This window comes from Chelonoidis abingdonii, chromosome 10 (genome assembly GCF_003597395.2).
Source record: "Chelonoidis abingdonii isolate Lonesome George chromosome 10, CheloAbing_2.0, whole genome shotgun sequence".
Classification (NCBI taxonomy): Eukaryota; Metazoa; Chordata; order Testudines; family Testudinidae; genus Chelonoidis; species Chelonoidis abingdonii.
Window position 1 is genome coordinate 41,184,209 of NC_133778.1, and position 25,678 is coordinate 41,209,886.

The following is a 25,678-nucleotide window of genomic DNA, read 5'->3' on the forward strand; positions in this document are numbered from 1 at the left end:
CACTGGAGCTCTCGGGTCCGCCCCTTGACATGCGGTTCCGAGCGGGAGGACTCAGGAGCCCCGATCGTAACCATGGTGTGCAGTTCTTGATGCTCCTGGATACGGTGTGAGGCTCCGGAGTGAGGAGGGGAGTAAGACTGGGCGGGGGTTGGATAAGGGAGGAGTCAGAGGACAGTAAGGGAGGGCAGGGTGGTAAAGGAATCAGTACAGGAAATGAGGGTGATTGTGGGCTTTTGGGGTCTGTCAGACTCAGTGTGGGGAGATGATAGGGGACAGGGAGCAGGGTGAGGTCCCAGGTGGTGTTGGGGTGCTGGGACGGTGAGGGACAAGAGCAGGATGGTCAGGATTCTGAGAGGGGGCGGCAGTCGGGGGCAGGAAGTGGGTGGGGTCGATAGGGGCAGGCCAGGCTGTTTGGAGGCACAGCCTCCCTCTAAAGCTCATCAGCGATGAGACTTGCGAGAGTCAAGCTGTAGCCTTTCCATTAGATAAATGCATGGAGGTTAAGTCATTAATGGCTATTAGCAAGATGGTAGGAATGGTGTCCCTAGCTCTGTTGTCAAAAGGAGAGATGGATGGCAAGAGAGAGTCATTTGATCATTACCTGTTAGGTTCCCTTGGGGCACTGGCATTGGCCATATCGGTAGACACGATACTGGCTGGATGGACCTTTGGTTTGACCCAGTATGGCTGTTCTTTTGTTTAAGCTAAATGATCTAAAGTTATGGAGACAGATATGAGTCAAGGAGCCAGCAGTATCAAAACCTGCAAAAAATCTGACTGGATGGGCTAGGCGTGGTCACAAGCTGAGGTGGTTCAAAAGTTTGGATTTTTTAAGCAGAATTTTTTATGTTGTTTAAACAATCAAACTCAGCAAGCAGCAAATATTGGCCACACACTTCTGAACCCCAACCTATATTCAGGTTTTGGCAGACTAATTTCAGCTTTTCAATTTAAAAAAACCACAACAAATTTTGAAGGAAAGCAGACATTGTCCATGTTTTTTTTTTCTGCTTTTTAAAAACCCCTAGTTTTCGATCCAAAAAAAGTTTTGATGGAAAATATTTGTCCAACTCTTTTAATGAGCTTTAGTGCCTTTTAGCACTAGCTGATGCTGAGAACCCAGTGATACCTTGTAAAGAAGTTTTCTCAAAACTGGGTTTGTGCCGAGATGCGGAAGGTTTATTTTTCCCAGGGTCACCCACGGTGGGGGAGCAAATGGGGCAATATCCCCCGCGCCCCACAGGGGCCCCCATGAGAATATAGTATTGCAATTTTTTTATGGAAGGGGCCCCCGAAATTGCATTGCCCTAGGCCCCCTGAATCCTCTGGACGGCCCTGCCACCGACATGCACTTGGTGAACACTGGTGGGGCTGTCGACAGGCCAAAGGGAAGATCCATGAACTGACAATGTTTTTGGTCAATCGTGAACCTTGAAAGCATCTGTGTGAAATTATGCACCTTTCATGTAGAGGGCGGCAAACCAGTCTCCCAGATCCAGAGAAGGGATAATTGTATTGAGGGAAATCATGCGGAACTTCAACTTTACCATGAACGTGTTGAGTCCTCCCAGGTCTAGAATCGGTCTGAGACCCCCTTGGCTTTGGGGATTAGGAAGTAGCGGGAATAGAATCCCTTGCTCCTGAGCTCCTGAGGAACCTCTTCCCCTGCTCCTATGGGGAGGAGCGCCTGCACCTCCTGGATAAGGAGTTGCTCATTAAAGGGTCCCTGAAGAGGGATGGGGAAGGGGTGTGGGAGGGAGGGTAGGAGCAGAACAGTAGAGAGTATCCCACTTCCACCGTGCAAAGAACCCAGTGGTCTGATGTTATTCGGGACCAAGCATGGTAGAAGTGGGATAGACGGTTTAAAAACAAGGGGAAGGATCTGGCGTTGAGACAGGTGCTCTGTCCTTGGGCACACCTTCAAAATGTCTGTTTTGAGCCCGACAAAGGCTTAGTCAGGCCCTGTCCAGACAGGGGATGGGAAGGCTTATGCCTGCCATTCTTACCGCTGCCCCGGTAAATATCCTGCCTCAGCCGAGGAGGATACAGGTGCTGTTGCAGCAGTTGGGGCTTAAAGGGCTTTTGTTGGATTGCAGGGGTATGAATACCCAAAGATTTCATTGTCACTCTGGAGTCTTTGACTCTATGTAGTCTGGAGTCAGTCTGTTTGGCAGATAGGCCCACCCCGTCAAAGGATAGGTCTTGCATAGTTTGCTGAACCTCAGACGGGAGCCCCGAGGCTTGCAACCATGAACTATGCTGCATAGGTATCCCTGAGGACAAGGTGCGCGCTGCCAAGTCTGCAGCGCTAAGAACTAAACAACTACAAAATACAAACAGTACAAAAGAGAAGCTAGGGAAACGTGGAGAGCTTGCAAAGCAAGATGCCACAGTTCCAATGACCATCACTGGTGGTAAGAAGGAACTGAGGAGGCATTGGGTCAGCAGGGTCATATATAGAGGACTATGGAGGTGCCGCTCCAGGGGGCTCCGCAGCCAACCCGATGGGTGCTGCTAGGGGAAAAACTTTCCGACGACTTTGCATGCGGCGTGCACACACCTAATTGGAATCGATACGAGCAATCCAAAGAAGAATATGGGATACCATCCTTTAAAAATAATGCCAGAAGATCTAAGATTAGTAAATGCTTATGCTTAATAACAGAAAAAACTGTTAAGTATCTTCCTTGTATTTTACAATTTAATGCCTTGACACAGCTTTCGTTGACCAGGGCCCCAATTCAGCAAAGCACTTAAACATGGGTTTAAGAGCTTTGTTGAATAGAGCTGAGATTATAGACATGCTTAAAATTAAACATGGGTTTATGTGCTTAGCTGAGCTAGGGCAATATTCAGTATAATGATAGAATTATAAACATATTGAGTTTATGATTTTTGTTCCCTGTTACTTATGTGCAAAGCTTGGCTACCACCAAATAATATACAATTGACAACCTATAATTAAACTGTCTGTGACAATAATGTGGATTACCGTCATATGTCCTGGCTTTCTGCATTTAAAAATGACATAAAACTACTTTTAAAACTGCTTTTTTATGAATGTCTTTGAGACACAAACAACTGCACTATGAAGAAACCATATATTTTTGAGGGTCCTGTGCCCTAAGTCAGTACGGGAGCCCACACTTTCACGTGACTTTCTTCAAGACAGTTTTATTTCCCATTCTGACTTCTCATAAATTCTAGCACTTTGAGCCTTAGCAAATTATCTCAAGAAAAAGTTTTCTCTTGAGATAGTACAAAGGATGCTCATTCATGACAAATTTTAGTGAGATGGAAATAGGCTGACGGGCATCCAAGAGATTCCTGGAGAGAGAGAAACAAGCATCCATCCATTGTATTAATTACCAGCCATATTTGTACTGCACTTAAGGATGTCACTAACTCATTTGCAGCTGCCCACATGTTCTCATTCAGAACTATCTGTACTTTAAAGATTCTAACATGCACCCTCGCACATTCAGTGTTCTCCATAATCCAAGGTCATGGCCCGTTGCTTGCAACTCTTTGGCCTTTGATCCTGCCAGCCATTCTGTCAGGTTTTTGATGGAGATTGAAGACAAGAACATGAATGGGAAATATTCCTTTTCAACCTTCTGACTTTTCACTCAGCCTCATACGCCAGACTGCAGGAGCAGTACTGCAACCACTAGAAGAGACTTGAGGCTTTTGCTAGACTCCCTGGCTGCCTCCCTTTTCCTACCCCAAAGCTTTAGGAAAGATTGAAGAAACTGGACATGTTTAATCTTGAAAAAAGAAGATTGAGGGACCCAATAAAAGTCTTCAAATATGTTAAGGGCTATTACAAAAAGGACGATGATTAATTGTTCTCCATGTTCACTGAAGATAGGACATTGTTATGCCAGCAAAAGCTCTATGAAGATGCAGTTATACCAGTTACAAAGTCCTTTTGCTAGTGTAGCTTCTTTTATTCAGGAAACTGGCATAAACTGCATCCCCACTAGGACGGTTACCAGTACAACTATAGCCATTGGTGAAAGTAACTTAAGGGACTTAACGGTACGCAGGGCGGCCAGGGTCCTGAGAAAGGGGGGGCAGCTCAACCAGAAGGAGGGGAGGCTTGGACAGAAGGGGCGGGACTGGGGCCAGACTCTCCCAGCCAGCCTTTCAGCATGACCTGGAGGTGATTTAAAGGGCCTGGGGCTCCCAGCCACTGTTATCACTACCCTGGGGCTCCAGCGGCAATTTAAAGGGCTGGAACCCTGGGCCCTTTAAATGGCCACTGGAGCCCTGGGGCTCCCAGCTGCTGTCGCTATCCCAGGGCTCTGGCAGCGGTTTAAAGGGCCCTGGGCTCCCAGCCGCTGCTACCCCCAGGGGTCTGGCGGTGATTTAAAGGGCCAGGGGCTCTGGCTGCTGGTGTGATAGCAGTAGTGATGGCTGGGAGCCCCGGGGCCTTTAAATCACCACAGGAGGCCTATGGTAGTGGTGGCCAGGAGCCCCAAGACTCTGGTGGTGATTTAAAGGGCCACTGGCTCTGGCTGCTGCCAGAAACCCTGGGCCCTTGTAAATTGCCAGGCACCGGGGAAGCTGCTCCTTTTGGGCCTCTCATCAGCGGCTCTGTCAGTATGGTCGGCTATGTACCGGCTCCTACCAGTATGCTGTACTGTACCGTACCGGCTTACTTTCACCTCTGGCTATAGCTGGCAAATTCTTTCTAGTGCAGACAAAGCCTGAGACTCTCTCAGCCCTTAATTGAAGGAGTTATGGCTCTGTGGCCCCAATTCAGCACAGCATTTGTACAGAGAGTAATCCACACAGTTTTACAAAGGAAAATCATGTCTCACAAATTTTTAGAATTCTCTAAACCTGTTAATGTAGTAGTGGATAAAGGAGACCTGGTTCATATTATTTATTTAGACTTCCAAAAGGCCTTCAGCAAGGTCCTGCATAGAAGAGTACGGTGAGAGACAAAATATTGTCATGGGTCAAAAGCTGTCTAGAAGACAGAAAGCAAAGAGTAAAATTAAATGATTAATTTTCATCCTGGTATCAGGTTAATAGTGATCTGTTCTGTGGTTATCAACTAGGTCATGTGTTGTTTAATTTACAAAGTTATTTAGGTTAGTTAGGACCATAGATGATTGTGAGAAACTTCAGAGACACCTAAACAAATTAGGTGACTGGGCAACACAGTGGCAAATGGAATTCAATGTCAGTAAATGCAAAGTAATGCACACTGGAGAGGAAAATTTAAACTACTCAGACATCTTCAAGGGTTCTAAATTAAAGGTATCTGCTCAAGAAAGGGATCTGGGTGTTGACAGCTCAAAGAAGACCTCCCATCAATGTGCAGCTGTGGTCAAAAAGCAAACAAGATTTTAGGATGGAAAATCCTACAGAGACTATTATAACACCTTTATATAAATCAGTGGTGTGGTCTCATCTGGATAACAAGAATGCTCAAGGGCACTGAAAAGTCTCCAATAAAGAGAAATTGAAAGGTTTGGGATTGTTTACCTTCGAACACAGATGAAGAACAGGATACATGAAAAAAGAACACAAAATAATGACTGGTCTAGAGAAGGGAGATTGGGACCTTCTGTTCCTTCATCTCATAACACAAGAACAAGGTGTGAAACTAAACTAAAAGGTGTGAAATTCAAAACTGATGTAGGAAATACTTTTTCATATAATGGGTAATTATACTATGGAATTCACTGCAAAAGGAAATTATTGAGGCCAAGAGCTTAAGATTAAAAAAGGGCTTTGAGTATTGATATCAAGAATATCCAGAGTTATCAAAATTAATGATATTATAATTCTGTAAAAGGGATATTAAACCTCATCTTCAGGGTTTAAGGTAATACCTAAATATCTGAGATTAGGATGAGATGGAACATGAGGGGCAGATCACTCACCAGCTACCTACTGCAAAGTTCATACATCCTGCTCTGAATCTTATGGTGCTGACGGTTGGAGACAGGTTACTGCTAGCCAGGATGGACCTTGGGTCTGAGCAATTATGGCAGTTCCTATGTTCCATACATGTTAGCATATGCTAAATTTAGATGTGCTTAAACCTCTTAACTTAAATGGACAATGAATTTCACCCTAAATAAATTAAGTTTCACAACACCTCTGAGAGGAAAGGAAATGTTATCCACATTCTGCATATGAGGAAACTGCAACACAGAGATCTTAGATAATGTATCTAAGATTATGTAGATCTCAGAAGGAAACCCAGCTCTCCTGATACCCAGTCTTGTGTTTTAGTCAAAAGTACACTATAAAATGATACACTAAATTATTTTGTATCAATTTGTTTTAAAAACTATGTTGACTCATAGGTACTGGAACTATGGGTACTAGGGGTGCTGCCGCACCCCCTGGCTTGAAGTGGTTTCCATTATATTCAGTGTTTACAGTTTGGTTCTATGCTCTCAGCACCCCTACTATTTTTGGTAATTCTTCCAGGGAAAGTATGAACATTACTAAACTTGCGTTAAACGGTCTCTCATTAAATACTATCTTATCAGATAAATTCAGTATTTTAAATGGTTTTACACAATGCTTTTTATTGTGTTAATTCATTATATTTTTTAAAAACCATATGAAATACTGAAAGGCCTATATGATATATAACATTTTTTACTATGATCCCAAATTATGCTGAACGTCAATGGAAAGTCCCAGTTCTGCAATGCCATGCTGCTGGGTTTAAAATTATATCCTGTTTTAGAAGGGATGCCTATTTAGGGCCTGATCCTGCAAACACTTACACCTATAAGTAACTTTTTTGACTTCAGCAGGACTCCTTGTATGAGTAAAGTTAAATGGGACTACTCAGGTGGGTAGTGTTTACAGATTCAGGGTCTAATTTTGCAAGAGGCTTCATTAGCTGCAACTACGTCTGTCTGTTTCTCAAACACACATGCAGACCAGCATTGCTAAACATGTGCAATTACTCTTACCAGCATTAGACCAAAGCGTAAATAGTGAAGTTCAGCTCTGAGCAGAAGACACTTCTCTTGAGGGAAGAGGAGATGGAGAGCTGAGTGAGTCATCTTCAATGATAGATTCAACAGTTGACAATGATTTGTAATATTCATCTTCCCCATCAAGCACTTTGATTTGACTTTGAAATAAAACATAAAGCAAACAATTTTTATGAAGTATATAAAATAAAAAGTACAAAGTAGTTCTGCAAAACCTTAAGAAATATATCTCTCTATGGATGGTGAAATGAAAACACTGAAAAAGTGTTAATGCAAGAAGGGGAAAAGATGGGATGATTTTGTTAACGAGATGCAGCCTTTTTACTTCTCTCAATCTTGCTGCCACTTTTTCAGTGCTTTAAATCTGTGGGAACTGAATGGCTCTGAGGATTGGTAACAGGTCACACAGCCTTTCATCTCTAGGTCTGCAGTACAGTCAGATCAATTATTTGTAGCAAGTATTTTATTTCACAAATGTAGCATTTTTGTCTGACTGAAAATTTTCCACACATAGACTTTGATATTTACAAATATGTTCATTATTCAGAATTGTTTGAACTCCATAGACAAACATTTGTTTGTGAACAATGGGTCTGATCCAAAGCCCATTATCTCCAGTGGATTTTGGATCAGGCCTTATTTGCTCCAAGTGTGTCTTTAGCTTTTCATGATGTATGACTGGACACTAAAATCACACAGTATTATTTCTGCTCCCTGACTGGGGGACAGATCTTTATAAACTGGAGGAGGTAACTCAAAGAGATACCAAGACAGCCATGCAAACAATTCTGGTTTGAACCTTCTCACAAACCCCACTTGCATTAGTATCCACAAGATCTTCACTTTCTGTGAACATTGTTGTAAACAAAAGTAAGTCACTTATATAACTATGTGCAGCAAATGAATAAAAAAGGGTCAAAATACATCAAAGAAAAGGTGTGGGTGTCACTGAATGAATGTTCATTAACATCTTTCCTGTGCACTAATTGCTGCACACGTCAGTAATACAAGAAATTTGTTACTGATGGGTGGTGGCTTTTGTGAAATGCACTAGTGATCTCTGCCCACCTCCTGGTGAAAAGCATCCACATTACAAATGATACTAATTAGCACCATTGGTGGCAGTCTTAGCCGAGAGCTAGTGGGCAAGGAACAATCTCCCCTCTCTGCTTTCTCTGAGAACTGGTCCCTCCTGAGGCAGGGCTGAAGCATATTGCTAAGGTGGTGAAAGGAAGCCTGCATGGCTTTTGTCCATGTTATGCTTGTTCTAGGCTAATGGGTTTCAACTTCAAAGACTCTAAGTCCAGCAACTTTTACTTGACTAAATTTGTTTATTTAAAAAGAGGAAGCTAAAATGTGTTTGACTTGTACTGTGAGAGAGTTGGGGAGAATATTTTGTAAGAGCCAGTTCCAGTGTATGCAGACAGTAATCGATACATGTTTTATATTTGCTTCTGTAGAAAATGTCCAATGTCAATGCACAGAGATACGGTAATTGTTTATTTTTAGAAACCTCTCTAGAAAGTTTTTCCATTTTCTGTAATATCACAAAGGACTTCTTCTGTTTACTGTTGCTTAGAACTAAGAAGATAGATATTTACCCAAGTTTTCTTGGCTTCCTGTTGCTCCCTTGATATTCTAGAGTTCCCTGTGGAGAGGGCCAAGAACGCACAGTTAAAGCAAAGCAGCAAGTCGTTAATTTTTAATTCAAAGTGATTTTGTGTTGAATGCAAGCAGATGCTGATAATATCAGAAGTCACAGCATAATTTTTTTGATCAAAGGGCTCAAGTGAGCCTGATGAAGCATGCATCTTGCTCGTCTTTGATAAACCACATCAATTATTCACCGTGAAGGCAGACATCCTGACATGAAAGCAACAGATAAAGAGCATAAGCACATGTTCAAGACGAGAGCAAAAGAACGTGGGGGTGGGACTGGAGGGGCTGGAACAGGTATTAATAACCGAATTATTAACTGGAAACAAAGCCAGTAAAACAGCTTTATTGCTACTTTGAACTCACATTTAACTGGTTATAGTACATGTTGTCCTCAGGGCTATTCAGCATTTTGGGCTGCTGACATCGTCGACGAGGTGTTCTCAGCTTCTGTTCAAGACAGTTTTCTGAACCTACAATAAGATAAATGCAATTTAGTTTTAAGCCATGCCAGGTGCTGCGAACATCTTAGCATATTTTAGACTATAAGCAGTCCTTTCTTCTTTCCTGTTCACTTCTAGATTTATTAGCAAATCTGTCCTATTCCAAGAAGGTATACAGAAAGTTTGGGATCTTTGTTTTCTGTTTTGGAACTTGGTTTAAACAAGAGTTTTCAGATGAAACTTTCTCTTATAACATCATTTTATTCCTGTGTATAACATAGTTCCTTATTCCTTTGACCCTCTATATTGACATATTCTGTTATCTAAGCAGGATAAGCATTGTGACTAGCTAGGGACTACCAACAGCATCATCATCAAAACCATTCATCTGCTTTTATGAATGCAACAGTAATAAATCACTTTGATGAGAATTAGTTTATTATTATCTTTGTTTTACTATATAAAAAGCTACTTTCTTGATATAACATTCTATTTAAACAGGGAAATCAGTGCTATTTGAAATAATACCTCCTTGAGCTAATTTGTGATACACTATGGAGCAAGAGTTGGTTAAAGCCATCTGGAACACACACAGTTTAAAGATTAGAAAAACATTTTAGAAGGGTGGATTTTGTAGAAAATATGGTTTGAGCTAGTGCAAGCTCCCAGCCTTTGTATTTTTGCTTTTTTCAAAAAAAGAATATTGTTCTGTGGAATCTATAAGAGGTGGTTCAGAGAAAAAAAACCTGATGGAAAGAACTTAACACAGCACAGCTAATTGATGATATAAGCACTATTTTAAGGACAATTCATAAATATGGTAATAGAAAAAAATCTGGGAATTTCTTTTCCAAAAAGATCATTCACACAGCCTATTCTGACCTTTCTAGTATCTCATTTTAACATGATTTTTAAAAAACAATAAATAACCTAATAATATTTCTAGTTCAAAGAAACAGGTGAATATTTAACTTTCAATACAAACATTGAAGGAAAAAGATTAGTCACATTACAGTTGGATCCTGCCTTAAGAGTGTAATTTGCCCCTCTCCAGAGGCCCAGCCCAAGGTCCTCATCCCACTTAAGTCCCTTTGAAAACTTCAAAACTGAAGTTGATGGGGGGCCCTGGGAAGATGTGGGGCTCATTTGTAGGATCTGGCCCTTGATGATAACATAATTCTGTAAAGCAGTTTTGTGATGTTCTCAGGTACACAGACTGCTGGGTTTTTTCTAAAGTTTTTCAGGTGTTATCCCCATTTTGAGACACATTCTGCCATTGTTCCAGATGTGAAGCACCCATGGAAATCAGTCGGAGTTTTACTTAAAAACCAGTGTCAGAATATGGCTCTGTCAGCAAAGCTCCAACGCTACATTCTATGCCAAGGAGACTTTATGTGAGGTCTTTTCAATACAATTATCTAGTTCTTAAAGAAAGGATACATTTCAATGCAATTATTTTCTTTAAAGAAAATAATCCTGCTAGCATAAAAAAAAACACAAAATCTCACAAACCCAAAGATTTGACAAACTGTTTTTTCTACCCAATTGCAGTACCTTTTATAACTTTCCTGGTACTATGCAGTGTTCACCTATTATTTATTTGTTCTTCATGGAACGTCAAACTTGATGCAAATGCATCCCTCACCTACCAATGTCCATGAATTATTGTAGAAAAAGCCCATTATCCACATTTGCTTGTGGATGCCTCCCTTTACGTTTGTTTACTAGTTTTACTCTCAACTATATACACAGCGCACAGGTGTGATTCCCACTATGTGACTCAGCGCAAAGTCAGGCTCAAAATCTTGAAGTTATTTGTTTGAAGAAATTAACTCTTTACAACAACAAAATACCCTCAAGTAATAAATTCATATTATTTGCTAACTATAATCCCAAAAGCTTAAGATTTTGATGCTTTCCAATGTTCTACTCATTTTGCAAAGAGTTGTTTGTGGATCAAGAAATTCTGGTGGCACTGCCTACACTTTTGCTGTTTGCCAGTATTGTCTCTAACTAAACAAGGTACAAAACTCTTCCAGGGTATATTGCTTGAAAGTCAATGGGAGTTGGGTGCCTGACACCTATTTGTGTCTTTGAAAATGTCCCCTATGATATTTAAATATAATAAAGAGATTATCAATTAAAATGACCATTTTGCCATTGACTTCAATGAGGCCAGGATTTCACTCTGTATCACTGAGCATTTCCAAAATTATTAATTTGGGGTTTGGAATCGATCTTAGGATTCAAAACTCTGATGACATCAGGATCTGTAATTGTCCTCATGGTGATGTTTCAGTCTTAGGGCCAAATTATGATCTCCCTTACATAAATACAAATCAGGAGTCATTGCACTGAAATCAATTCTTTTTACACTGGTGTAAAGCTAGTGTGAGTGAGTGAAGAATTGGACGCTCTTTTACACACCTATCAGATGCTTGCCAAAAGCATACAATTATTACAAAGCTTGTTCACTGCTCTACAGCCAAAATGCTTCTGAAATAAATGTAGTAAAATTTTACTAATTCTGGGTCACTGAGAACGAAAATGATGCTTAAAATTGTTGATTGGCTCTAGTCTAGCTGTTGGGCTCCAGACTACAGCAGTGGAATCTCCTGGCAGGTGATGTTAGGGTTTCCATGTTCTGTGACCGTCAAAAGGATCTTGTCCCATTCTTCTTCATGGAAGGTGATCTTGTAGCCTGCAACACATCGATGGTGTGATGGCAGCCTCAACATCGTTCACGATCCAGATGAGTGGAGACTGTTCATTGATTCATCGAAGACGAGTCTTAAAGCTGTTTTGCTGCATAATGGCAATGTTTTGCATCAATTCCAGTTGGTCATGCAGTCCATATGAGGAAAACCTATGACAACATGAAAACAACTTTTGAGGTGCATAAACTATGACCAACATCAGTGGCAGCTTTGTGGCAATTTGAAAGGTTGCTTGCTCTCTTGCTTGGGTTGCAGACTGGATACACAAAGTACTGCTGGTTTTCTCTGCAAATGGGATAGTTGTGCAGAGATTCCCACTACATCAAGAAAGAGATTGGCCACTTCCGACAGTCATTGGAGCCTGGTGGAAAAAGTGTTCAGCATCCACCACTTGTTGAATCAAGGAAGATTTTGTTCCCACCCTTACACATCAAGCTGGTCTGATGAAGAACTTTGTCAAGGCCATCTGACAAAACACAAGCCAGCTTTCAAGTACCTCCATGTGAAAATTTCCAAGTTAAGTGAAGCTAAGATAAGGAAGGTGTCTTTGTTGGTCCTCAGATTCGTGAACTTCTTCGAGCTGATGGCATTTGACCCATGCACTGCGTCGGCAAGAGAAAGACGGCATGGAAAGCCTTGCCAGTTAGGTGGCAATAAATTTTCTCGGAAACAACAAGGCGACAACTACAGGTTGTTGGTGAGAAACCTTCCTCAGAGCATACAAAGCCTTGGTTGCAACATGTCACTAAAAGATATACATTTTTGCACTCTCATCTAGATTGTTTTTCCACCGAACTGCGGAGCAGTGAGCGACGAGCATGGCGATGCGATTTCACCAGGACAATTGGCAACAATGGAGAAATGCTTATCAGGGCAAATGGAGCCATCAATGCTTGCAGACTATTGCTGGACAGTGAACAAGAGATGCTCCATTTAATGAATACAAGAGACAAGCCCAAGAAGCGCTGAGTAGACACTGATATAGGACTAAACTATGTACATAATAGTTTTTTTGCCTTTGTTTTCATAATAAATTTTTATTTATAGAACCCTTGCTGATTTTTAAAGTGTTACATAAACAGGACAGGTGAAATATTATCATGTAAAGCAACCATAAAACACATGAAAAGACTAGGTTTATAATTTATGATTAAAACTCTACTATCTACACAATATACATAGACTAAAATGTAAAAACTTAAATATCTTAGAAACAGTAGCCAATCAGTTGTTTTAATTGTCATATTTGAATTCAGCACATCAAAATACATAATAAATACCACATTTTATCTCTGAAGCAGATGACTTCTCAAAAATTGTAGACCAGTGTTATCAGTGCCCAGCTGTGATGTGAATTACTGAATTACGTGACAAAAGGCATACATTGTTTTCTTCTTTCAAAATATATTTTAATACCTTCCTTTTATCTTCCAGCAACATCTACATTAAAATGTTACATTGTTATGGTTTATTTTGTCCATCTAGATTCTGATTTAATAAAGTTGGCTCTTGCTATTTACCCCTACACATAATGATTTCTGCATATTACACGGGTGGCCTGCAGATTGCGTCCTCCAAAGGAAATACGTTTTCAGTGGACCCATTTGTCTTAGCATTTAGTAGCATAAAATAGGAATAGTAAGAAAATCTGGTAACATTTATCATACACTACTGTATCTGGAGAAAAGTGTATTAACATATGCTCTACATTCAGCAGTTAAATTGGCATTTCAAATAGCGTTTTAAAATGTTTAGCTTTGATTACAAAGTTAAAGCCACTGAAAGGAAAAATTACTTGTCATTGTAACAACAACTCTCTATTTATTGTTTATATAGCACCCAAAGTGTGCTACGTGCCTCTGGTATGCCTGCAAGCGTCTGTGGGCTACAAATCTGAGCAGAAGATTCAGTATGGGTGGACAGACACTTATGTCCCCTTACATCCCTGATTTTGTACCAAAATCAAAGTTGCTCATTTAAAATGGGTTAAAACTGGCTGACAGATCTGAAAAAAAGTCATTATATATTGGAAAACATTAGCCAACAGGGCTGTTTCTAATAGGGTCCTGAAGGGATCTTTTCTTGGCCCAATGCTATGCAATATCAATGATTTGGTAGAAAGTATAAAATCATTGCTGGTAAAGTTTGCAAATGACATAAAAATGACTGGCATAGTAAGCAATGATGAGGACAACTTAATTTTACGGAGAAATCTAGATCACGTGGTAAGCTGGATTCACATATGTGTTTTAATAGAGCTAAAGGCAAGATCCATACATCTGGGAACAAAGACTGAAGGTCACATTTTCAAGAATGGGCACTGATTTTGGAAAGCCGGGATTCTGAAAGGTACTAATGCATCATGGTGCATACCAGCTGAGCATGAGCTCCCAGTCCGACATACAGCTAAGACTACCAATGTGATTCTTGGCTGTACAAGCAGGGAATAGTGAGTAAAAGTAGGGAGTTGGTATTGCTATTCCATACAGCATTAAGGAGACCATTATCAATGGAACACATTTTAAAAGAGAAAGGAGTTAAGGACATAGAGGTAAACGGTTATTGGGATGAAATACAACAACTTTACAAAAAGTAGATCATGCCAGACCAATCTGATCTTCTTTGAGAAGATAACTGATTTGTCAGACAAAGGAAATGCAGCAGATCTAAGCTACCTGGATTTTAGTGAGGCATTTAATAAAGTTCCACATAGGAAAGTATTTTTTTAATTAGAGAAGATGGAGATTAATATGAGAATTGAAAGATGGATAAGGAACTGGTTGAAGGGGAGAGTACAATGGGTCACGCTGGAAGATGAACTGTCAGGACTCAGTCTTGGGATCAATCTTATTTAACATTTTTATTAATGACCTTGGCACAAAAAGTGGGAGTGTGCTAATAAAATCTGCAGATGACACAAAGTTGGAACACATAGCAAATACAGAGGAGGACCAGAATATCAAACAAGAAGATCTGGACTACCTTGAAAACTGGAGTAATAGAAATGAGATGAAATTTAATAGTGCAAAGTGGAAGATTATGTATTTAGAGGCTAACAACAAGCATTTTTGCTATAAGCCAGGGACGTATTAGTTGGAAGTGACAGAGGAGGAGAAAGACCCTAGGCTGTATTGTTTGATCACAGGATGACTATGAGCTATCATTGTAATGCGGCTTTGAAAAAGGCTAACACAGTCCTAGGATGCATCAGGTGAGGTATTTCCAGTAGACACAGGGAAGTGTTAGTACCATTATATGACACTCTGGTGAGACCTCATCTGGAGCATAGTGATAAATTTTGGTCTTCCATGTTTAAGAAAGATGAATTCAAACTGGAACAGGTGCAGAGAATGTCTACTAGGATGATCAGGTGCATAGAAAACCTCTCTTATAAGAGGAGGCTCAAAGAGCTTGGCTCGTTTAGTCTAACCAAAAGAAGACTGTGGGGAGATCTGATTGCTCTCTATAAATACACCAGAAGGAAAAATACCAGGGAGGGAAAGGCCAATGTGGACACAAGAACAAATACATATAAACTGGCCATCAACGAGTTTAGGCTTAAAATTAGATGAAAGTGTCTAACCATTAGAGGAGTGAAGTTCTGGAACAGCCTTCTAAGGGGAACAATGGGGGCAAAAAACTTCACTGGCTGCAAGACTGAGCTTGATAAGTTTATGGAGGGAATAATCTGATGAGACTGCCTACAATGTAGCCCATCTGTGACTGCTAGCAACACATATCTCCAATGACCGATGATGTAACACTAGATAGGGAGGGCTCCGAGTTACTATTAAGAATTCTTTCCCAGGTGTCTGGCTGGTGTATCTTGTCCACATGCTCAGGATGTAACTGATCGCCTTTAAATGAAAGTCTTTAAATCTAAACTAGATGTTCTAAATGATATGCTCTAGCTTAACCAGAAATTAAGGGCTTGATATAGGAAACACTGGGTGAAATTCTCTGGCCTGTGTTATGCAGGAAGTCAGACTAGCTGATCACTGATTTTAAGAGGCCAATAGGGACCATTATTTTAGTGTGTCACTTACCCTGGGTCCCAATCTGCTGGGGATTGTTTTGTGCTGTTGATCTCAAAGAAACATTTTCACTCATGAATTTCCCTTTTCATTGCTGCTTCTTTGTTTTATTATGGAACAGGAACATTTTCAGGTTAAACATAGCCTCCAAGATACTAATCATTTTGATGGCAAGCCTTGGCCTGGAGGGGATTCATATATTTCATGTCATATATTACATAGATTACCTACCGATCAAGACACCATCATTCGGACAAACTACAAAGTACTCCCACAGAATTATATAAGGACTTCAACAACAAAAGTCAAGTGCTCTTTAACTTTGATGCAAGAACTCTTGAATCTAGGGGCTCACATCTCGACCAGTACATTTGGGAAAGTCGCATCCATAAGGAATGTTCTTTTCCAAAGAATTCATTTAATGGAGGTGGAGGAGTGATTCCATCCTTGGAATTCAGCAGAGTTAGATGTCTCACCTGTGAGTGACAGTCCTGCTTATCAGACAGGCACTAGGCCCATTACTGGCTGGGACTGTTAATACTGCCCTTTGAGATGAAGGCAGGGTGCCCCTAAACAAGTTCCCTGATTTAAAAACCATCTCTTGATATTGACAATTTTGCCAAATACTGCACAATTTTTAGGGAATCTCATAGAGAAAGTGATGAAGAAGCAGCTCCAGTTGTATCTGGAGGCTATAAAATTCATTGACCTTTTTCAATTATGTTTTACATCTGTGTATGGCAAAGAGGTGATACTAATATCTCTGGGTGATGATATATTCCTGGCAAGGGATGCCCGGAATATATCCTTGCCTATGTTATTAGATCTGTCAGCATCTTTTAATATCGAGTATGATGAATTGTAGACTCCCTTGTAGGAGTTGATGGTTCTTTTCCTTCCTCTCTGAGATATTTCAGAGGGTGGTATTGAGTACTTCCCCTCTCTCCTTGAGGGTTCCCAAAAGCCGGATGTGGCAAGGATCAGTCTCTTGACACTTTTCTTGTTACATGTAAACAGAAAGCCCTAATGTTGAATGAAGGGAGACTCATATTGTAAATATTCAGACACATGGAGATTAACAGCAAGAGGTGAAGAAAGTGTAACCTAACAAATAAAACTTAACAGAGCCATTTCATTTACAGGAGTTCATTTATTATTAATAAAGTAAACAAATAAAACAGATATATCAGTATGACCAAGAAATATAGCAAGCATGTGGCTGATTTCCAACCTATATTATCAGCTGAAACATGAAAGTGCAGCTCTTAATTATAGGCAAATATTAGCACAGACTCATGGGATCTCATCATAACATTTCAAGGTCTATATTCATGAAAATTTAAGCAATGTTTAAAATCATGTTAATTTGTTCTTTGTTTGTTTCTTTTCCTGCCAGTCTAATTTATTCCAAAGGACTTTGGTTCTCAAGCTTGGTTATATTGATCATGCCTGGGGAGAAGATTTTTGTGGAAAAACTTGTCTTTGTTCTCTTTTGATGCTTCATAGGTATTTTGATGCTTTCGAGCTTTTCCAGTTTTTCTCAGATTTGCATCTTCTTTCAAGGCAGCAGTTAACTTCATTTTTCATCCTGAAGTATTGGACAAATGTACAGATGACCTCACAGAGCATGAGAAAGTACATCACCTTCCCTGACTGGATGCTAAGTGGATAATTATGTGCAGCCAGTTGATTCCAAGGAACAGTCATATTTAGTTTCCATGAAATATAAATACATTTCGACACCAAGCATCTGAGATTCTGATCCCATTCATACCAATGTACAATCAGAACCCATTGAAGTCCATGGAGTTACACTGGAGTAAAACTGGTGTAAGTAAAGTCAGAATCAGGCCCTAGGAGTTGAATTATGTCAGTCTGATTAAAAAAAAGAGAGACAGACATTAAAAATGATGTGCTACTATGTATATGTCAAGTATTCATACAAAGTCACACCCTTCCATTCCCCACTCTCATACTTCAGGCCTGACTGATCTTCAGTGCCTTCCAACTTGAGGAGTTATTTAGATTTATGCAAAGTGGATGTAAAATGTTACATCATCATGAGGAAAAATCAGGACATCTAAAAGATACATGATCCAAACCAGGAAGTGCTTTATATTGTAGGTCAAAACTAAGTCCTTGAATTGCACCTAGAAACAAATCAGAAGCGAGTATGGATTAAGAGCAGAGCTGTAGCATGCTCCATGAGACAGGCACTAGGGAGTAATGTGGCAGCTATTCTCTGCAATAGCTGAGGTTTCCAAGTGGTCTATGTTATAGATTATGAATTATATTATGCTATTTCTCCATATGTACTTGGTGATGTGGAAAGAGATGGGAAGATACAGCCACTGCATCAGAAAGTTACAATCTAAATAGAGACAAAGACACACATAGAGAAGGGAAAATGAAAGAGGGGAGGGTCGGGTCGAGAATACACAGATCATATGGTTATTTAGGTAATTATGCATGTCTCTAATGTGTTTGAGGTTTTTATGGGAGAATTTCTGTTGAAATGTAGGAGGAGAATGGTGGGAAGCAGACTGTAGGAAGAAAAATGGAAAATAAATTGGGAGAAGAGGAGAAGATGGAGGAGAAGGAGGTTGGAAGGGAGAAAGAGAAGAAAAAGGAGAAACCTAGTTGCCAGGGAGAGAGAGGCTGGGGAGCCTAGGAGTTAATGGGATGGCTATGGGGAGAAACCACCACCAATGGCTAAGCGACAAAACCTAATTAGTCCAGGTTTCAAAGAGTCCAGTAAACCTTGTGACATTAGGAAGCATGTTCAGTCTTGAAAAAAGAAGACTGGAGGTGGGGGGTGGAGTGGGAGGAGGAGCTGATAACAATCTTCAAATACATTAAGGGCTGTTACAAAGAGAACAGGGATCAATTGTTCTCCATGCCCACTGGAGGAAGGACAAGAAGAAATGGGCTTAATCTGCAGCAAGGGTTAAATTTTAGGTTAGCTATTAGGAAAAACTTTCTGACTATAAAGGTAGTTAAGCTCTGGACTAGGCTCCCAAGGGCAGTTGTGGAATCCCCATCACTGGGGGTTTTTAAGAACAGGTTAGACAAACACCTGTCAGGAATGGTCTAGGTATCTGTAGTCCTGCCTCAGCACAGGGGCTGGACTTGGTGATTTCTTCAGGTCTCTTCCAGATCTACATTTCTATGAGGAACACCATCATCAGGCTACTTAGCTCTGACATAGTGCTTTACAACTTCAGCCCTCTACAGATGTTAACCAAGGCTGTTCTCTCTGTTTACATAAAAAGGGGGACCTGACATGAATGGAAGTAATTCTTTCTATATGGTTTAGGTATTGCTTCCACAGCACCATCCCCTCATCCTTGGTTTCCTACAGGAGAGCATCTATGAGTATTTATAAGGGCCAGTGCTCTACAGGAATTTGGGGGCAGGAGTGGATGCGGCAGTCAATCAGCTGCTCTCTGCAGCACTGTGCCATGCTGAACTCTTGAATTTCTGCAAGGAAAATCTGGGGGTTAATGGTCCCTGAAAAAGCATTAGCTCTTTGTAGCTACCTTTGTAGCCACAACCAGTGGTTGCATGGCTCTTGTTGTAAGAGTGAGACAGGAACACAGCAGAGCAGTGCAGAAGGGCATTCACCCATGCAGAATAGCATCTATCTCCACATATCTGAGAGTAACCTATATGCAGATCCTCTGAATCTGTGGGTCTAGAAGGCTGTAGCCCTTGCCTTCTCCAAATCTCTATCCAACAAGGAAAATGTCTTTAGAGCTGCTGGGTTCATTTTGCAGAACTTTCAGTCATCACTGGCCTCCTCCCACAGACAGGCAGCGACTATACTGCAGATGGCTGCCCCCTGCACTGCTCTGCTGTCCTCTTGCCCCACTCCCACCCATGATAATATTTCTGTGCTGCCCTTGAGGGTAGCTGCAGAAGTGACTCCACAAGGCCCAATGCAGGAGGAAGGTGACCTGGCTCTAATTAAGTTAGAATAGGATATGGGGGCTTAGCACGATTTGCTTATCCTGGCCAAATCCTGCAGTTCTTGCTTAGGAAAAACACCCAATGGCTTCAGCTGATGAGGCAAATAGGACAGCAGGATTTAGCCTTCTGTCATTTTTAATGTTAAGTACTTGGCACTGAAGCTTTGTAACACCAAGTGTGATTATCTGATTCCTTGGAAGTGTATAGCATTTTTAAGGCAAACAGCCCTATAATGGAGACACGTAAAAAACCTAACAACCGCCAGATCAGCCTTCTGTATCACCTGAGATCCCACACAGTGGTGGCCAAGTACACTTTTGTTTACTCAGATGGAGTGTGTTCATAGGGCCAAGAGCCATAGATTGCTAGGGAAATTCATTAGTGTAGCCTCTTTGATGTCATGTGCATCTCAGAATCTGTACCACACTGCTGAAACTGCGAGCTGCCTTTTGTTTATAACCCTAACCAGAACCATTTGAATACACACACTGAAAGAACTCATAGCAGAAGCAAGGCATTTTCCTCCATGCAGTGATTCATTACTTAGGTCTTCATTTTGGCCACTGCAGCTCTATATGAAGCCATATGCTTTAAATTATAAAGCACACTAAGCAAATCACAAGTTTTTCAAGATGGGGCGTAAAGGTTTTTTCTGCATCTGTTCATTGCCAAAGACCCAGATGATACTGTGATTAAAACAACAAATATTTTCCGTGATGTCAATCATTTAGCTATTTCTGAACCATGAGATTATGGCCTTGAAATACTTTGTTGGGAAACAAATTCTACAATTAGTTAGAATCTCCCTCTCTCTCCCCCTACCAGTACAATTCTGATCTTTCAGTATTCGTCATTTCTGTTTTTATTGTGAACAATGTAAATATAGAGGGAGAAGGCAAAAATTAAAACTAAGCAAAGCAGGAGGACCAAAATGGATAAGATCAACCTGTCAACAAATAGCAAGCTCCTGGAAGCAATGTCTAAAAGCCATGCGTTCCTATTCAAAGTGAACTGTAAAGAAGCTCATCAGACATTCTCCTTTAAACCTGAAACTAAATCCACATCTAATAGTGAATCATTTGCATCTAGGATTCCAGAGCAGTAATAGCATATTTTCTAACTAATCAAAGTCAAAGGAGTTTACAAAGCTGTACCTCCTTTAGCTTTGTGAATTATTTCTCTTCATGGTACCTGATCTGGTCTGTAGAAGCTTCTTTTAGACAAGTATGAGGATGGGATTTAATTGATGATAAACTGTTCTCCCTTCAACAATATTCTGTCTGATTCTTATGGCGAAAAACCTGGACTTATGCAATTGCGGAAGTTGTGTTTTGGGCAATAATCTAGTAATCAGCTGGAGTGGAACCTCATGACCTGATTTTCAGAGAAGTTGAGCACTGGTGAAAAGCTGACTACTAGCATGTACAGATCAGCTGGAAACACCACCCAATAAAACTATATTTCACAGCCCAATTAGGCCTTCCTGGCTTGTTAGCTAACCACCTGGAGACAGGGTGACCAGACAGCAGGTGTGAAAAATCGGGATGGGGGTGGAGGGTAATAAGAGCCTATACAAAAGTCAGGACTGTCCCTATAAAATTGAAGCATCTGGTCACCCTTCCTGGAGAATATGTGGCCATCTGCTTTCAAGCCGGCCAGCCTAAGCATAAGCATCATGCAATGAGAAAGTAGTTAGTTTAGATCTTTATATATTTTAGATCAATATCTCTTTCACTTTTAGAGTGACATGATCAGTCTGGGTGAGATTATAAACACTAAAATGGAGAGTAAAAAGCCCATCTCGCTTGAAATGAGTATACAACAATACAAATCACATCAAATAGGGCATCAGATCCTAAGGTGATGCAAAACTGCCCAGAATGCACGTCAGGGGCTTGTGTGCAAAGATGGTTTATAGCTATGGACCCTGGTGCTGCACTGTGCAGGCCATTTCCCATGGGCTGCACTGGAGCAATCCAAGAGCTGCTCTAATTTATATCAGACAGCAATGGCTAAGAGGATGGAGGTGGAAAACCCCAGCTGAGGATTAGAAAAGTGCAGAGGTACGCCAACCATGCTTCATTCCTCTGGACATGTCCCGCTTTCCCTGATACAATAATAGTAGGAAGGTGGAGTCGCATAAGAGCTCCTACACTGGCTCTATACAACCAAACAATCACCCCTACACTAGGATGGTCTTCAGATGTCAATTGAGATGGCTTTAAGGCCAGATTCCACCAGAAGTATGGCACAAGCAGCTATACAGTACTATAGTGTCCGGCTCACAGATGGAAGGCTCCCACACTTCCACAAAATATATTTTGCAATTATACACAAAACAAAGAAATTTCTTCACATACCTAACAAGGGTGGAAAGATCCATTATTATACCTGCACAATGGGAAGGAGACTATTCTTCTAGAGAAGCATTACAATAGTCAGCCAATCAAACACTGACTGGTTGACTGAAAATCTGTGGGAGCTTTAAAATACTGATCCTAAGCACCTTCATGCTAGTACTATGAACCTCTAGAGCTGTTTTATAGACTATAGTTGGAGCCCTTGTTACAGAGGTTCTCAAATTGGAGTCTGTGGAACACTGGAGTTTTGCAGATTGCATGTTAATGGTCACACGGGGCTGGCTTTCCTTCTGGTTTCCAACTAAGAAGAGCTAAGCAGATGGAGGGAAAGATGAAATGAACAGCAAAAATAAACATTTTAGTAAATAGTCAAAATATTTACTGCATTAGATACAACTAAAGAATCACAAATACTTTCCTAATATATTTCTCCATGCGATCAACTGCTGCAGTTGCCACAAAGATGTCATATGATTTGGGGAGCTGGTCCAGACAATCATAAATAGGACGGGTGGTGCGCCATAAATTCTCTCTCAGTTAAGATTTGGTTTACAATATGCATTTGTTTGAGACACCCTGCCCTAGTATAAAGCCTTGATTTTTTTATAGGTAATCTCTCACCTTCCTTCAAATTGTGATAATAACATTTTCATCCCATATCCCAGGAGATTAAGACACTTGATTGACTTTGAATTCTGGACACACAGGAAATTTGTATTAATTTAGCATAATGATGAGGCTCAGTAAAGGCTCTGTGGAACAACAACAGTAGGGTCTCTAAGGTTTTGTTCTTTAAAGAAACAATTTGCATTTCTAAAGGCTTGAAATGCACGGGTTCATATTGATACATGTTCGGGCTCTTAAATCTAAGTGTAGCAGATTCCGCATATATTTCAAAGAATTGATGATGGAAGCCCAAGATAAAACTCTGAGTAGTTTTTTTTTTGTTTGTTATGGCAAAAATTTCTTCTAAATTCAAGGTAGTTGTCAGGAGTAACTTTTAAGGGAAGAATTAAAGAAACTTGGACTGGAAGTGGCAAAAAAAGTTTACTAGCTAGATAATATGGTATATGTTCCCCAATGAAGCCACAGTGATTTATGCCAGATGCTGATTTGGCCCTGCATTTGTAAATGCTGAAAGTGAAGAAGGTATCTTGGCCAGATACAGAAGACTAGAACTCCAGAGGCCTATAGACCTATACATGGAAGTGCCACAAAGAACTATTCCCTTTAAGGGTGAGTTAATTGCTTCTGCGACTTGTAACATAAGACCAATAAGTAACTATGGTTCACAACTCCACCACAATATCAAAGTCAGGCCAGAAAATTCACAGGAAATAATCGGCAAGAGCAATTGAAAAAGCCTGAGCGAACTCTTCAGCCAATGACACCTAATCACAAAAATGAATAGTTGGAAGTGAAACCTTCAGAGTTCAAAGGTGGATGCAACTTGTGAAAAAAACACCTAGATTTTCTCCTCATTCCAAATATAACTCAAAAGTCATTTATTGATACTTTATAGTTATTAATTTTTGTGGTAGAGAACTGGGCATATATAAAAGGTCAATATTTCAGAAGTCGGAAGCAGGAAGAGAATAACTCAATAATGTTTATTCTGTCTAGCTGAAAAAGTTAATGAGACTTCATTTCTATAAGAGCATATTTAAAATATGAAGAGGAGGAGGTTAAAGAGAACCTATGAACTCGGGGGAAATTGGCTTTGAGGAAATTACAACACCAATATTAAAAATCCACCAAACATTATTTTGTGTCCAAATTTGTATTGTATGCCACCTGAGAATCTTACTGCCTTTAGTAAGAGTTTAGAGAGTGCAAAGAACAAAGAAATAAAGTTTATGAACCTTTCCTCTAATTTGTAAATAACCATTTCATAAAATTTCTATCACAGAACATTAGCCAGTGGGGGGAAAAATTGGTGTGCATTTAACAAGCATTTAGAGACAACTGAATTAATTTTCCAAAGTCATAATGGTTCAGTTTGGGCTCCTGAGCTGTGAAATTCAGTTTCTTGGCATAACATAGCCTTGTACAGCACAGATGCTCGATGTTCTGTATTATTCAGATCTGGGCCCTGTCCTTTTAACTTAGTGCTGCTTATTTCAGGTGATTAAATACTAAAGAAGAAGATGAAGGTTTTACTTTTATTATAAACATATGACTAATGATTTTGGTAATTTTTACATTTTGTCCATTAACACTTTAAACTAAGGGCCTTCATTTTCCAAAGTGACCAGTGATTTGGGGGGCCAACCCGAGCAAAAGGCCTGATTTGCAGAGGGTTGGTGCTTAGCACTTCCTGAAAATCAGACCTCTTCAAGGAGTCTCAGTCTGGTCACCCAAAAACGGAGGCATCCAAAATCACTAGTTGACCTGGAAAATTTAGGACAAGAATTTTAATATAATTGCTTAGGGAATGTAGCAAGTCTTAAATTCTATAATACTTGGTTTCTGTTTCTTACAACTCTGGTCTCTGCTGGTATAAATTAGCAGAGCTCCATTGAATTAGATTGTGATATTTAATTAAAATATCAAACTGCAATTATTAATTTAGGAATGATCCTATAGCACTGTCTATTGGATTTACTACTGTGAATAGACCCATCAAAGTATACTAATAAGTAGCAGATTGTAATCATAAGAACATTAGTAATAGGGACTGCACCCTATCCCCAGCACTTAGGGTCTGATCCTGAAAACACTTATTCTTATGGTTAATTTCACTACCAGGTGTAGTCCCATGGAAGTCATAGTAGTAAAGTACCTAAGTGTTTGCAGGATCGGGGCCTTACAGCATTGGTCAGGTACTGTATAAATCTAAAATCAACCAACCAACCAAACATAAAAACAAATCACTGTCCTTTAATCTATAACAGATCATGAAGATATGGAAAAAATGGAAGGCACACAAAAGAAAAAATATATGTATATTAATATGGTTTAAAGAAATATGATTAAAAATGGAAATGCTTTTTAAATTTCATAGAATTTTAAACTATTCCCTTTGGAGAGTAATGTTTTAATTATTTTAATTATTAAAAAGGCTGTAGAAAGTAAAAGGCTAGAGGCAGAGAAAAATAAGCATCTTTCTTGATTTGCAGAAGTTATATAGAATATAAAGAGAACCAACTCCCCTCACCCCTGCACAAAACTTGAATTAACTCATGGAGTAGTTTTAATTTAGAGATAATCAAGACCTTTCCACTTTCTACAAACACAGAATAACATGTAGAATTACTTAGGCTGATCTTTGAAGAAAAATGAATATGTTGAGTTCTTCAATAAAATAAGTACAAGAACAATTTTTGCTTTTATGAAAAGTATCAATTCCACATGTAATTGCTCAGCATTGTCTAAATTAAGTGAACATGTGGCTGGCGGGTGGATGAAGAGGCTCACTGAAGATAATCAGCAAAATTTATGTTTTCAAATAAGGCACAAAACACATAAATCACTTCAAAGCGGTCCACCAAATTATCATTTTCAAACAAATATTTAAATCAT

At 40.0% G+C, this 25,678-nt stretch overlaps 1 protein-coding gene across 1 annotated transcript in view; it reads right to left on the minus strand.

Moving 5' to 3' along the window:
- The window catches only part of MYO3B (myosin IIIB), a 297,957-nt gene that overhangs the window by 29,154 nt on the left and 243,125 nt on the right, over positions 1-25,678 (minus strand). The window contains exons 31-33 of the mRNA XM_032771086.2: positions 9,000-9,106; positions 8,579-8,625; positions 6,954-7,117 (exon numbers count right to left, since the gene is read on the minus strand). Of these exons, the coding sequence (XP_032626977.1) occupies positions 6,985-7,117; positions 8,579-8,625; positions 9,000-9,106 (287 nt within the window). The 3' untranslated portion in view covers positions 6,954-6,984. The remainder of the gene's footprint in view (positions 1-6,953; positions 7,118-8,578; positions 8,626-8,999; positions 9,107-25,678) is intronic.